This window comes from Dermochelys coriacea, chromosome 1 (genome assembly GCF_009764565.3).
Source record: "Dermochelys coriacea isolate rDerCor1 chromosome 1, rDerCor1.pri.v4, whole genome shotgun sequence".
Lineage (NCBI taxonomy): Eukaryota > Metazoa > Chordata > Testudines > Dermochelyidae > Dermochelys > Dermochelys coriacea.
Window position 1 is genome coordinate 48,264,009 of NC_050068.2, and position 15,651 is coordinate 48,279,659.

Here is a 15,651-nt window from a genome sequence, read left to right on the forward strand (position 1 = left end):
TTGAATAACATATTTAAATTGGACCTTTTGACAAATTTGGATATGAAAACCTTTCTGAAAAAGATGAGTGTATATTACGGAAGTAGGGAAAACAGATGGGGATGTAATTCTTTTCTAAGTGCAAAGCTTCAGATTGTTTTTCCTGCCCATAATGATACAACAAAGTTGGTAGATCAGCATCAGGAGTTCCTAGATAGTTGAATTTTTTGAAGAAGTATAGGGGATTTAGAAATGGTTTCCACTAAAATTTGTTACCACAAACTCTAGATGTTTCTAAGATGTTTGTGTGATACAAGTTTAAACATGTAGGGAACAGTTTCTTGGGTGGCTACAACTCTGATAAGTTCTAAAAATCAAGATCATTACTACAATTTGAAATGCTACTGAAATACTTGTTCTAAGATGGGAAGGAAAATGTCATTCCAATTTGAGGTTACTCCAGGCATTAAAGATCTGTCAGTAGAATAGCAGATGTTGCCCTTAAGCCAGGCATTTGAGATAGTAGAAACTGGGGTGCAGGAAGCTATCTATGTTGGGTTGATTTCCAGAGTTATTTTTTTGTAGCTGCAAGAGCTAAGGGCGAATTCCTATCCATTTGTTTTAAATAAAACATTTGCTTTGACTAAGGCAGCAGAATGGTTAGCTGACCGCACCTTGAGTTCCTTGTCAGTATCTTAGAGGTATGATGGCAAGTGAAATCCAAAAAAAATATAGTTCAATCTAAAGAAGGAAACTATGGTATTGAAAACTCATTTCATTAGAATGCCTTTTTATGGAGATCTGCTGTTGGAGAGGATTTAGAAAAGGTTCTCAAGAGACTTTGCCACAAAGTAAATCTTACGGCAGACAGGTACATGCTTCTACATTGCAGCTGAATTTTTATAAACTGCCGACAAGTATCAGATTTTCAAGATCAGGAACTTGAGTAATGGGTAGTTCCTTTTCAGGTTCCAAATACAGAGCATTCAGTTCAGTTCCTGTTTTTCTAACATTTTTCTTGATATAATGCACATGCATACATAGCATCTTTCAGATTCTTTCATGAGTTGGGAAGTGTTTTCTTTTATTCTTTAAAAGTACAGTTTACTCTCACTGTAACAAACCCCTTGGGATCCAAGCCGTTTATTTGTTATAGGCAGGAGTTCGTTATAACAAAAAGAGACCTGTGGACGGGTGTTTTTTTGGAGGCGGGCGGGGGGGGTTACAGCTCTTCCAGCCCCCAGGGTTTGTTACAGCCCAAGATTAATTATTGTGATGGGTGTTATAGTGTGGGTGTACTGTGTACATCTGATGTATCCTTCAGAAGTCAAGATGACTTGATACAGTCAAAGTTGTTTGGAGTCTCCTGTATCCAAGCATCTTAGTGCAGTATTACATTAGGAAAAAATTAGGATTATCTCCCCTTCAGATCTGAACAATGTGTCTTCAGCCATCTTGCAGCTTTAAGGGCAATGTCATGGGGTCCACTCACGGCATGTGGCACTGCCTCCTGGTGGCTCTGGGAATTGGCTCTTGTCAGGTGCTGCCCTCCCCGGCGGGGTGTCTACCTGTTGTCTTGCCTTGCAGCCCCTCTTGCTCCAGGAACTGCAGCCTTCTCTTTGTGACTTAGCCTTCCGGCTGACTCACTGTGTGGTATCCCCTTTGAGGGGTTTGCCCAGAGTCCTTCCTTCTGCACAAACTGTCAGGCAGTCTTCTCCAGCACTGCCTTGATGGTACCACTTCCTTAGTGGCCCACAGGGGATCCTGGGCCCGACCACTGCTCTGGGTTCCAGTCTAAGGACCCTCAACCCAGCACTCCTGTGCTTTTTCTCTCCCAGCCCTCACTGCTCCTTCCCTGGAATGCTTCCTACAGTTCCTGGTTCCCCTCCTTTCTCTGGGTGTACCAGCTCCAAACCCTCCTTCCTCTTCCCAGGGAGTGAATCAGCCTGTCTGTTGCCAGCTTCCTGACTTTTCTTTTGACTTTTCTAGGCCCCACTTCTACCTACCTAGTTGAGCCCTTTCTAAGCAATTCTCTGTTCCCAGCTGCTCCTCCTCCAGGTGCAGCCTGGGCAGTTAATTGGCCGACTTAACTATCTTGACTTTCCAGGCCTTGTGTGGGGTTAACACCGCATCACAGGCAGAACAAAATGTACCCATCACAGACAGATAGGAATGGGAGCCCTGCTCTCACAGAACCAGCTAGTTAGTTTGCTGCTGCCACTGCAAACTGTCTTTTCCAGATCTTCCTGCTGCAGAACTCTTAACGACATCTAATAAAAGTCCAAAACATAAGCAGGCAAAACTAATTGGTCATTGTAAAGTATAAAATCTTCATGAATTATTTGGTGAGCTTTCTGGCAAGACATGGGATTGTATCTCAGGTATCTCACATGAGTTGCTCCCTTTTTAATGAGGAAGGTGCAGCATCGTTCCCAGAAGTAATTGAAAGGCAAAACTTCATTTCTCATGCCAATGCTTCATTGTATCAACAGACGTGAGCATCTTCTCTAATCTACAGCCAGGACTTTTCATGATATCAGGTCAGCCATAGACTGCTCAAGCCACCCTCAGCAAGGCAAGAACTAAGTCTACTGTGCTCAGAGACCCAAGTAGCATCACAGGAGGAGCAGCTGAAGGTGCTCCCATTCTAGTCACTCCTTAGGAGACTTGACAAGTGGGGAAAGAATGCAAAATGGCCCGAACCTGATCAACAGCATCTGGGCCTGACTGTGGCAAAAAGGCAATAGTGTGGAGGACAGCTGAGACTCAGGGAAGTTACCAGTAAAAGGCTACCCTGTCTGTTCTCCAGATCTGACAACTATCCAGTACTGCTGTCCTTACATGGGTAGATTAATCAGTTCCTGTACCCAATGGACCTCTGTGGGTTCCCACTTGCAGGTAGCCTTAGCAGCTGTACCTTAGTTGTTTCAAGGCTGGAGATTAGAGTCACAGTTGGTCTGTCTTCCAGAGAACCAAGGCTTGAGAACAGTAGCTTCTGGAACCTCCTATTATTTGCCAGAGTTAGTTCTCCATATCCCCTTACTATACCCTTCAAGCTAGAGGATCCTAGCTGCTTCTTTGAGTGCTGTCCCTGTGGGTGCTCCACTCTAGGTGACGGTGCGTCCCGGCGCCGTTGATCAGAGATCTTCGGTAGCAGTGCCTGGTCGGGACGCGCATACTCAGTTGGTATCTCCCGTCTTGTTGAATCTTCTTGAGCGCATGCATCCTGCACCTTTCTCAGTTCCTTTTCAACCGTCCTTGGCTGAAGACGGGACTTGGGGCAGTGCTGCTTCTCTTCCCTGGTCTCAGTAGGAAACAGTAACAAAGAACATAGAAATAGTCCACCGAATGCATCCGATGAAGTGAGCTGTAGCTCACGAAAGCTTATGCTCAAATAAATTTGTTAGTCTCTAAGATGCCACAAGTACTTCTTTTCTTTTTGCGAATAGACTAACACGGCTGCTACTCTGAAACCTGTTATAGAAATAGTTATTAGTTACATCTCAGTTGTTTACCTTCCTTTAGAATAGTTACATAGTTTAGTTACTTAGTTTAAAAAAAAACAAACAAAAACAAAAACTTTTCGCCTCAGGCTTGTCTCCCGCTGAGACACTTTCCCCTGCCATTTCTAATTCAGTATGCCAGGGGCTTCAGGATTCAAGAAGTGTGTTTCCTGTCAGGTCTCCATGCCAAGATCTGATGGGATCTCACGATGTGTGAAGTGCCTTGGCGAAACACACGTCCCTGCAAAATGCCTTCATTGTGCAAGCCTCAAGAACAGGGCTCGTCACGATAGGGACCTGCGCCTTAAAATGTTGCTAATGGAAAAATCTCTGCAGCTGCCTTTGGAGATGGGGAAAGTTAAACCCTCTCCCTCGTGCTCCCTGACCAGATCATAGCCAATTGGGAGCATGGCTTCACTCTCTCTGTAGCAGAGGTAAGAAGCCCAACAGTCTCTGAGGAGAGACTTTAACAAGGGTAAAGGGTCTCCCGCGAGATCCTTACCCTCTGTATTGACAGCGCAGAAGGCAGGTGCCTCAGGCTGTCACAACACCTCAGCAGTGGCTCCCGCAGAGGCAGGAACCCGACCTCCTGTGCTGGGAAGGCTTCCGTGGCGCCAAGACCTTCAGCGCTAAAAATATCTGCGGTGCTGATTGTGTGCTCTGCTCTGGTGCCAACAAGAACGTTGGCATCGACCCCCTCCGGGCTAAAAATAGCCGTGGTGCAGACTGCATGCTCTGCTCTGGTGCTGACAAGAACGTTGGCATCAACCTCCTCCGGGCTAAAAATAGCCACGGTGCAGACTGCATGCTCTGCTCTGGTGCCGACAAGAACGTCGGCACCGACCCCCTTCGGGCTAAAAATAGCTGCAGTGCCGACTGTGCGCTCCGCTCTGCCGCCAGGAAGAACGGCAGCACTGAGCCTGGCGCCAGCAGTGGACCCCCTGCAGGGCTCTCCACACGCCCCGGGGCACCAGTGAGGCTTTCAATTGACTATGCGCTAGAGCACAGTCCAGGCTCAGCACAGCCTAGGGAGCAGGAGCAACAGTTTCTCACTCAAGGTGACCTCTCGGTGCCGCCTGAGCCTAACTCCCTGCTCCTTGACACACAGGGCTCATTTTTTGAACAGCCGCTCTCCCCACCTGCCTCTCCTCCTCCACTGGAACCTTTTCTGCCTCAGGTCATGGCTCACAACCACCAGTCTGTTTCCCTACTTCAGCCCTCGGTGGACGGCACCTGGGTTCTTCTACCCTATACCTTGGCCTCAGTGGTACCCTTGTCCACATCCTCCTACCACTCACCCTCAGACCTCTTCTACCAAACCACTACCTCCTTCTGTGCCTCGATCTCCAGCTTTGTCCACTTCTAGAGTGCCTGAAATCCCTCCTGAGAACATGAACTACGGACCGTATCCTGACTCACTGACCCCTGACTCTCTATCAGCTCCACACGGAGTCCTCTTCCCTCCACCTCCACAGAATGTGGACGATTGTAAACAATTTCAGGAACTTTTCAAGAGGGTGTTACTCAGTCAAGACATCTCCTTAGAAGAGGTTCAGGAAACATGACACAGATTCCTCAGAATCCTTCAACTCTCTGTGCCTTCGAAGATCGCACTCCCCATAAACAAGGCGCTCTTGGAGCCAGCTGACACTCTCTGGTAAACTCCAGCTTCTTTATTACCAACTTGCAAAAGGCTGAACGTAAATACTATGTTCCCACTAAGGACGCACGCTGACTTCCTATTTTCTCATCCACAACCAAACTCTCTTATCATGGATGCAGTTGCACAACGAACAAAACAACCGCAATATCGGCCCACCCCGCAAGACAAGGACCTTAAACGCCTTGATGTCTTCGGTTGTAAGGTTTATGCGTCCTCCACTCTACAGTTCAGAATTGCGAATTATTCTGTCCTCCTCACCAGCTACGACTTCGATAATTACAATAAATTTTTTGAATTCGCCTCCTACATACCAGAAGATAGGAGAGCAGACTTCAAATCAATTCTGGTTGAGGGCCAGTTAATTTCCAGAACGGCCCTACAAGCAGCTCTAGACACAGCAGCCCTACTACTGTAACTGCTGTGGTTATGCGCAGATCTTCATGGCTCTCTGCATCTGGCATCCGTAAAGATCTGCAGACCCAAGTGGTGGACCTCCCCTTTGATAAGGATAAACTTTTCTCCAACCTCCCCACCCCCCAAAAAAACCCCTGAACCCTGATGAACTCCTCTACACCATGAAAGATTCTAGAGTGACGCTGCTCACCCTGGGCATTCACCCATCTTTTCTCAGGAGACAACAATACCAATCCTACCAAAGACCCCCCACGCAACAGTATTATTGGCCTCAACCCAAATCATACGACGTAACTAGGAGTCGCGCTAGATCCCCCTATGCGCAGACAAAATCAAGCTCAAGCAACCACGTCGCACTCACCAGGCAATAAACGACAATTTTGAAATGTTGGTAGAGGGGGTCTGCAGGACCTCCCCTGGAATCCACCACCTACATGCTTGTTTGGCTACTGCCTCCAGAGTTTCCAACATGCCTGGCAGCGGATTACACAGGATAGCTGGCTTCTCGAAATAGTTCAGTCCGGTTACTTTATCCCCTTTATATCTTACTCTTTCCCCTTTCTCGTCCCTCTTCGGTGATCCTCTCACAAGCGCTTACTTTGCGTAGAAGTGGCTCACCTTCTACAACTAAGCGCAGTGGAAACTGTGCCGACACAACATTGAGGGAAAGGGTTCTACTCCCATTACTTTCTGACCCAGAAAAAGACTGAGGGATGGAGGCCTATACTGGACCTATGCTGACGGAACAAATTTGTGAGGATACAGAAATTCAAGATGGTCACACTTGGCACAATAATTCCTGCACTGGATCAAGGAGACTGGTTCACAGCCTTCAACCTACAGGACGCTTATTTTCATATACCAATTCATCCAGCTCACAGACACTTCCTACGATTCACAATTGGTCACGACCATTTTCAATACAGAGTTCTTTTGGACTCTCCACAGGCTGAGTCTTTTCTAAGACTCTAGCCGTGGTCGTGGTTCACCTCTCCAGACATGGAATCAGACTTTTTCTGGATGATTGCCTCATCAAGGGCAACTCCTATGGCGAGACACTTCAAGCTACCCATTTCGCCATCTCCCTCTTTCACAGCCTAGAGCTCCAAATAAATGTCCAGAAATCCACCCTGACACCTACACAACAGATTGAGTTCATTGGAGCTCATCTGGATTCAATTCGAAACGGAGCCTCACTTCCAAATCACAGATTGCTCGCTCTCTTCGTCCCAGGACCCAGGCAAGAATCTGTCTCCAGCTCCTTGGTCATGTGGCAGCCACCACCTTCATGGTCCAGCACGCCAGGCTATGCATGAGATGTCTTCAGGACTGGCTCAACTCCAACTTCAAACCCAACAGACACCCCTTAGGGATGCTGCTAACTCCTCCTCCCAATGTTCTAGCTTTCTTACACTGGTGGACAAGACTAGAAAACCTCTGCATTGGCATTCCCTCCAAGCAACGATCCCCAATGCTCATGCTTACCACGGAGGCTTCCCTAATCGGCTGGAGAGCGCATTTAGGGGGACACAGGGCACAAGGCTGGTGGTCCACATCAGAGACACACCTACACATAAACCTCTTAGAGCTCAGAGCAGTGTGACGAGCATGCCTTCACTTCCTTCCCCTCATAAAGAACAAATCTATTCAGGTCTTAACAGTCAACATACATGCTATGTTTTACATCAGCAGACAAGGGGGAGCCCTATCACATTCCCTGTGCATGGAAGCCATCCGACTATAGAATTGATGCACACAACATCAAATACAAATCATTGCCTCAGACCTACCCGGCTGCCACAACACTACTGCCAACGCACTCAGCAGACACTTCTCAACAGAATACAAATGGGAACTGCACCCCGCAATACTTCAACAGTTCTTCTCCCTTTGGGGCACCCCATCAATAGACCTCTTTGCCACAACCCAAAATCAAAAATGTCACCTGTTTTGCTCCAGAATAGGACTCGGGACTGCATCCCTAGGAGACGCGTTCCTCATCCTGTGGAACAACTCTTGTACGCCTTCCCACCAATCCCTCTGCTACACAGGATTCTTTGGAAGATCATAGAGGATAATGCGTGGGTCATACTTATTGCCCCGGCTTGGCCCAGACAGTTGTGGTATCCTTACCTACTCCACATGTCCTACCGTCATCCATGGACTCACCCAGCATAAAACGATTTATCACGGGCCTACAAAATCTCTACCCTGAAATGTACCCAAGGGCAGCTACATGGAATCTTAACCTCATTCTTCACGGTCTCATGAAACCTCCATTCGAGCCCTTGGCTATCGCGTCTCTTCTTCATATGTCTATGAAGGTAGCTTTCTTAGTTGCAATGACATCAGCAAGTAGAGCAGGTGAAATAAGCACCCTGATGGCCTATCCTCTGTATGCAACTTTCTCCAAAGACAAAGTCACTCTGAGACCACATCCTAAATTTCTCCCTAAGGTGATATCCACCTTCCACCTTAACCAATCAATATACTTACCTACTTTCTATCCTAAACCTCACGAGACTCTTCAAGAGGCAACCCTGCATACTCTTGACTTCAAGCAAGCAATTGCCTTTTATTTAGATAGGACTAAGCCATTCTGTAAGTCCCCACGACTGTCTGTATTAATGAAAGATCGAAAGGTACGGCTATCTTTAAGCAACGTCTGTCCAAATGGATCTCTGACTGCATCAGATCCTCTTACCGTATTGAAAATATTCAACCACCTGAAGGCATTAGAACTCATTCCACTCAAACTATGTTGACATCCGTTGCCTTCCTACATAATGTACTCATTTCTGACATCTGTAAAGCGGCTACATGGTCACCTGAACACAAGTTTGCCAAGCACTGTGCTATCATGCAAGATACCATGACAGATACCATAGTAGGCCATACAGTACTCTCTACAGTACTCACTGCCACATCTCCAATGTCACGCTGACTATCGTGGAAACTGCTACACATGCACCTAGTGGAGCACCCACAGGGACAACACTCAAAGAAGGGGAAGTTACTCACATTGCAGTAACTGAAGTTCTTTGAGTTGTGTCCCTGTGGTGCTCCACTCCCTGCCCTCCTCTCCTCTACTTTGGAGTACTGGTATGATTTCTCCACGGTAGAGAAGGAACTGAGGAGGGTGCGGGACGCATGCACTCGGGAAGATTCCAACGAGACGGGAGATACCAACTGATTGCGTGCATCCCGACCAGGCACTGTTACCGAAGATCTCCGATCAACGGCGCCGGGACGCACAGTCACCTAGAGTGGAGCACTCACAGGGATACACATCTCGAACTTCAGTTACTGCAAGGTGAGTAACTTCCCCTTTTGGGAGCCAAAGAAGGCACAACTGAAAAGAGGAAAAGTGTATCTGTGACACTGCACGCCAGATTCTTGACAGTGATATGATATGATTATGGCATAATTATAATGCATTTTGAACAAGATGGGTTATGTGAAATGTCAGTGGAAATTATGAATTGCTGAATATGGTTATCCTCCTTGTTGTTGTCCGTCGGTCTTCGTCGTCTTGTTGTTGTTGTTCTTCTTCTTCTAGATGTGTGTATGCGCATGTGCACAGTCATCAGAGATTTTTGCCTTATCTGTATTCTTAGGGTCAGCTGTAGCTCCCTCTTGAGTGCCGCACTCGTGTATTGGTATATTAGACGCTGCCGATCCTACGCCCTCTCAGTTCCTTCTTGCTGCTCATGACAGTTGGTCGGAGCACCTGCATTAGTGGTTCTTTACAGCCCATTGTGTATCTTCTTTGCATATATTTTGTAGGTTCGTAACGGCAAACTATATGGTTAGGTTAGTTTGGTAGTTAGGACTTCTGGCTTCAAACCATGCTCGTCATGCAGCAGGCCGATGCCTATTAGTGACCCCCACAACAGCTGTTTGAAGTGCTTGGGGGGGGTCCCATAGAAAGGACAAGTCCAAAATCTGTAAGAACTTTCACCCTAGAACTCAAAGGAGCAAGATATCTGCTTGAGGGCCCTCCTCATGGAGGGTGCACTTCGTCCTGCATTGGAGCCCTCCTGCTTGGACCCCATGTCAAGCATCTCTGCATCGGTGTGGAGCATACCGCCAGCACCGGTCTTGGCCCAGCCCGGTTTCCCCTTGCTTGCACTAAAGAAACAGCAAAAGAAGAGCCCCCTGGTACTGCAAGGGAAAGGGGCTTCGGGCCATGTGCCTGTCCTGGGGCTTCATGGGGGGTACTACTGAGGTTGGAAACACCCCTCCCTAGCTTGCCAGGGATCTGACTCCTCTTAGGGCTCTCATTGCCTGAAGTGGCCCCGGCGGCCAAAGAAAAAGCAGGCCAACTGCACTGCAGATACTGCACCGGGGTCTAGATTTGGCTAAGGCCCCAACATCTAAGGGTAAGCAGATCATGGGACCGCCCCTTAGGGCAATGGAGCATGCTTGGTCCCTGGACTGCAGGCATAGATCTCCATGGCCTAGGACCTCAGCACCGCATCTCCAGTTAGAAGACCCAGGTTCCCAACACTCTTCCCCTGTGAGACATGGGACGCTGGGGTCGAGGCACCAGTACCGGCAAGCTTCCTGCCAAAGATTGTCACGGTGCAGGTCGCCTTTGCCCAAATGGTCTCCCAGCCCTTGGTCCCCCTCTGGGCGTGATGGCTCTCTGTCGTGGCACCGGTCTCCATCTCCCCAGTACCGCTTGTTGGGCAGGCACCGACCCTCGCAGGTTGCCGACCAGCGTCAGTGGGCAAAGTAAGGCCTCAGTGGCTCCTCCCTGGATGCTGGAAGGGCGATGGTTGGAGTCGGATCGGGACCCACGAAACCCATGTGGTATCTGCAAGTATGGTGAGACAGCAGGGACAGTGATCCGCTCAATGGCCATACTGGAACCTGTGGGGTGTGCCTGTAATGCCAGTACCATATTCCCACCAATCCTCCCTGGCTGCCTCAGACAAACTGCCCTCTGCACTGCCGGCCCTGGAGTCGGAACATGGTACTGAGTCAGATGCAGGGGCAGGGCCTTGAACTCCAGCACCTAAGGAGCCATCCCCAGAGAAGGAAGGGGAACCTGCCCCTCTCCCAGCGGTGCAGTCATCATTGTTGTCTCTGGATAAAGTGGTCCCCCGATGACTTCAAGGAACACCAAGCTGCTCTTAAAAGGGTGGCTACCAACTTGAACTTAAAAAATGAGGCGGCCATGGGGGAGTCTGATGACCTCTTCAATGTTAGATCCTCCTCCCACCCCAGCCTGGGTCGCACTCTGTCCACTCAGGGGTCCTTAAGATTGCCAAATGGCTGAGACAGACCCTTCCCATTCCGCCTATGTCTAAGTTGGCAGAAAAGTATTATGTCCCTGTAAAAGGGTTTGAATAGCTGTGTACACACTCTCCAGCAGCGTCACTGGTCATGTCTGCTGTTAATGAAAGGTACAGGTCGGGCCAAGTCAGTGGCACACTGAAAAACAAAGACGCTAAGAGACTGGACTTATTTGGCACCCTGCAATTTGATGGCCAGCCTGCAATTTTGGGTGTCTAACCACCAGACCCTGTTAGGCGGTACAACTTTAACCTGTGGGACTCCCTTGATTTGGTTTGCCTGGCCTGCCAAGCCTTCCTACCTCACATAAAAAGGAGGGTGGTCCAGGTCCTGACAGACACTAAAGCAGCTGTTTATATCAACAAGCAGGGCAGAGCCAGATTGTCTGCCCTTTGCCGCAAAGCCCTCAGGCTCTGGGACTTCTGTCTACAACATGACATGCGTCTCTTAGCTGGGCACCTCCCCTGGGCCAGGAATGGTTTGGCAGATCACCTCAGCAGGACCATCTTGTCTCCCCATTAATAGTCCCTTCATCCGGAGGTGGTCACCTTCATCTTCCAGAGGTGGGGTACTCCTCAGGTGGACCTGTTTGCATCCAGTCAAAACAGGAAATGCTGTGTGTTCTGCTCGATTTGCGGGGATCAACAGGGGCACCCTATTGGATGCTTTTCTGCTTCTGTAATTTGGGGCTCTGTTGTATGCCTTCCACCTCCTCCCTCCCCTCCCCAGTGCCGTTGATTCACAGCGTCCTCATGAAGATCAAGCAGGACAGGGCGAAGAAGGGCCTTGTAGCGATGGCTTGGTTGCACCAGCACTGGTTCAGCATGCTTCTGAACCTCTTGGGTGGCTGCTCCCATGCAGCTACCACTCAGGCTGGACTTGCTGTCCCAAAACTACGGCAGTCTTCTGCATCTGAACCTGGAGGTGCTGCACCTGACTGCTTGGCTACTGCATGGTTAAGTGCAGAGGAGCAGGAGTGCTTGGCTGCTGTCCCACAGGTTCTGTTGGGCAGCAGAAAGCCCTCCACTAGGGCAACCTACCTGGCCAAATGGAAGCTGTTCTCCTGTTACCTCTCGGATAAAGGCGTTCAGCCCGAACTGGCCTTCCATCTGCCACTTGAGGGTAGGTCGGTTTTTGACCAGGACATGACTACCAGGTTCCTCAAGCACCTCTACCCACACATGAGGGACCCCATTCCTCTGTGGAACCTGAATCTTGTGCTGTGTAGCTCATGGGACCCCTGGTTTCCTGCTCTCTCCTCCTCCTGTCCTGGAAGGTTGCATTCTTTATTGCAATAACATCTGCCTGCTGGGGCTCTGAGATTAGGGCACTTGTCTCAGAACCGCCCTATAGTGTAGTTTACAAAGACACTTTCCAGCTGCAGCCGCATTCAGCTTTCCTGCCCAAGGTGGCTTCACAGTTTCATGCGAGCCAGGACATTTACTTACCTGCCTTTTTTCCAAAGTCAGAGGAGGAGCATAGGTTGCATTCCCTAGATGTCAGGAGGATGCTAGCCTTCTACATTGAAAGGACCAAGCCATTCTGCAAGTCGATGCAATTGTTCATTGCCATAGCCAACAGGATGAAAGGTCATCCAATGTCCGCTCAAAGAATTTCTTGTTGGATCACCGCCTGCATTCCCTACTGTTATGATCAGGCAAATGTGCCACCTCCAGCAATTGTCACCATCCGTTCAACCAGGGCACAGGCTTCATCGGCAGCTTTCCTGGTGCATGTCCAGGACATCTGTACGGTGGCCACCTGGTCGTCCATCCACACTTTCACATCCCACTACGCACTTATCCGTCAGGTTAGGTGGGGAACCCATCACAGTATCCATCCTACAGATTATCCTTGGACAAATGCCTGAGATACCTTTCCTTATCTCTATCAGGACCAATAAAGTGACCTTCCAGCTCCCAATGCAACACCGAAAAACGCTGAAGGTTAGCAAAAAGAAAAGGAGTACTTGTGACACCTTGGAGACAAATTTATTTGAGCATAAGCTTTCGTGAGCTACAGCTCACTTCATCGGATGCATGCAGAGGAAAATACACTGGGGAGATTTTTATACACACACAGAGAACATGAAACAATGGGTTTTATCATACACACTGTAAGGAGAGTGATCACTTAAGATGACCTGTTACCAGCAGGAAGGGGGGGGGGGGGGGGAGGAAAACCTTTTATGGTGATGATCAAGGTGGGCCATTTCCAGCAGTTAACAAGAACGTCTGAGGAACAGTAGGGGGGTGAGGTGGGGGGGAGAAATAACATGGGGAAATAGTTTTACTTTGTGTAATGACCCATCCACTCCTAGTCTCTATTCAAGCCTAAGTTAAATGTATCCAGTTTGCAAATTAATTCCAATTCAGCAATCTCTCAATGGAGTCTGTTTTTGATATACGCCATCATGTGCCAGCAATGCCCCTCTGTCATGTACATTGGTCAAACTGGACAGTCTCTACGTTAAAGAATAAATGGACACAAATCAGACGTCAAGAATTATAACATTGAAAAACTGGTCGGAGAACACTTCAATCTCTCCGGTCACTCGATTACAGACCTGAGAGTGGCTGTCCTTCAACAAAAAAACTTCAAAAACAGACTCCAATGAGAAACACACAGATTATAATTTTAATCTTCTGTTTCTAATGTGGCTTGAAGTTTAGCATTTCTGAAGGTCCTTCAAACATACAGGAGAATTGCCATAAATCAGGTTGGTTTGGTATCTGGCCAGCCAGAAGAGACTTCTGATTTCGCCATGTCTAAAAATATTATGATAATAAAATATCAAATGTTTTGAAGCATTTTATCAGGAAGTGCAAAGTGAGCCACTTAACAAGTAATCTATCTCTTAAGGCCTTAATCTTGTAACACTAAAATCAGTGGGAATTTTGCCACTAACTTGAATGGGTGAAGGATCAAGCTTTAATTGCCATTTTGTTACATCCAATGGCAGTTGCACTAATTAAAATAATTACATCTCTGTGATTCAAATAAGAAATTCTTATATAATGACTTAGATTCTTCAATTTAAAAATAGCCCATAAAATAAATTGCATTATATGGAAAGTGGGTATTGGAATTTCATTCTAAATAATGAAAGGCCAAACATAATTCATGTATTTTTTTTCCCCTTCAAACAAGTGTTTTATTTAAATTGGACTAGTGACTGAATGTCAACATATTTTATTGGGCTGTTAGTTTTTCTGTCTGTCTTTCCCATTTAGACTGTAAACTCTTCAGGGTAGGGAATTTTTATTCCATGTTTATACAGGACCTGTCCCAGTTGGGCCCTGATTTTGATTGGGATCACTTAATGCTCCTGTAATAAAAAGAGTATTAATTTGCATAAAGTCCTGGGTTAATGTATGATTGCATTAAAACCCAGTGCACTCTGCTTTAGTCGGTGGGTTGTCCTGGTGAGAAGCTTGTTTCAGCCTTTGTTTTAGAGGACATAAACTTAAAATATCAAAAAGAAAATAAAGGGGGGGCGGTTCAGATTGGGGGTTTGTCAACTTTGTCTGTGTCACTCTAAACGTTTAAAGCAGAAATTACAAGCTTCCTAATAAAAGTTGACTGCTTTTGCTTTCTGGGTTTACCTGTGCATGGCTGATGCACAGGTAAACACCTCTTATCTCAGTTGAATCAATGAATTGTCTTTTTAGAGCATTAGAGTGGTTCTCAAACTTAATTGCAGCACGCCCCCCTTCTGACACCAAAAGTAACTATCCAACGGTGGCACCAAAGCCTGAGCCCTCCCAAGCCCCACAGCCCTGGCCGGGAAGGCCAAAGCCTAAGCCCCACCGCCCCAGAGGGGGTGTGTGTGTGTTGGGGAGCAAAAGATGAAGTCCGAGGGCTTCCTCAGCTTTGGCTCTGAGCAGTGGAGCTTGGGCTTCAGCCCCAGGCAGAGGGGCTTGGACTTTAGCTTCGGCCCAAGGTCCCAGCAAGTCTAACTCCATCTCTGGCAATCCCATTAAAATAGGGTCCAGACTCACTTTGGGGTCCTGACCCACAGTTTGAGAATGGCTGCTTTAGAGGCATATTAAACACTGTGAAAACTGAGTGTTGGGTGGGTGGAGAAAGGGTAGAATTGCATGAGCTCTTGTTTTACTTTGAATAAAGACCTGTTTACCAAGAGAGCTTCACTTATATATTGATCTAATTTTTTTTGTAGATGGTTGTGAAAACATTCATGGATATGGACCAGGACTCTGAAGAAGAAAAGGAGTTGTATCTAAATCTTGCATTACATCTTGCTTCAGATTTTTTTCTCAAACACCCTGATAAAGATGTGCGCTTGCTGGTAGCATGTTGCCTTGCTGATATTTTCAGAATTTATGCTCCTGAAGCTCCATACACCTCACCAGATAAACTGAAAGTAAGTTGAAATAAGCACGCACATGGAAAATGTATGTTTAATAATGAGGAAAAAAAAAAAGGTGGTGGGAGAGTAAGGGCCGAATGAATATATTTCACCCATTGCATCCAAAGCCAAATCATTTTATCTACTTCCAGTTCAACAAGTTTACTAGTTACTGTATAAGTAAAAATGAATAAGTTACCTGAGAAATCCAAGGCTTTAACCTGGGGTTATGGGGGACACAGGTTCTGTCTGCACTGCAAATTTTAACTACTATAAAAGTCGGGAGATAATAGTGTTGTAATTAAATCTTCTAACTCAGTTATATTGTAGACTTAACAAATATAACTGGTGAGAAGCATAACTGTTGTAACTGTAGTCCCAAATTATGAAAGAGGCAAGATAAAGTAATATATTTTTATTGA

General features: G+C 47.1%; 1 protein-coding gene across 2 annotated transcripts in view; it reads left to right on the forward strand.

Moving 5' to 3' along the window:
* Positions 1-15,651, forward strand: part of PDS5B (PDS5 cohesin associated factor B) — a 260,336-nt gene that overhangs the window by 39,967 nt on the left and 204,718 nt on the right. For both annotated transcript variants that reach the window (XM_038410765.2, XM_038410755.2), the window contains exon 3: positions 15,041-15,244. In XM_038410765.2, coding sequence (XP_038266693.1) covers positions 15,041-15,244 — 204 coding nt within the window. The remainder of the gene's footprint in view (positions 1-15,040; positions 15,245-15,651) is intronic.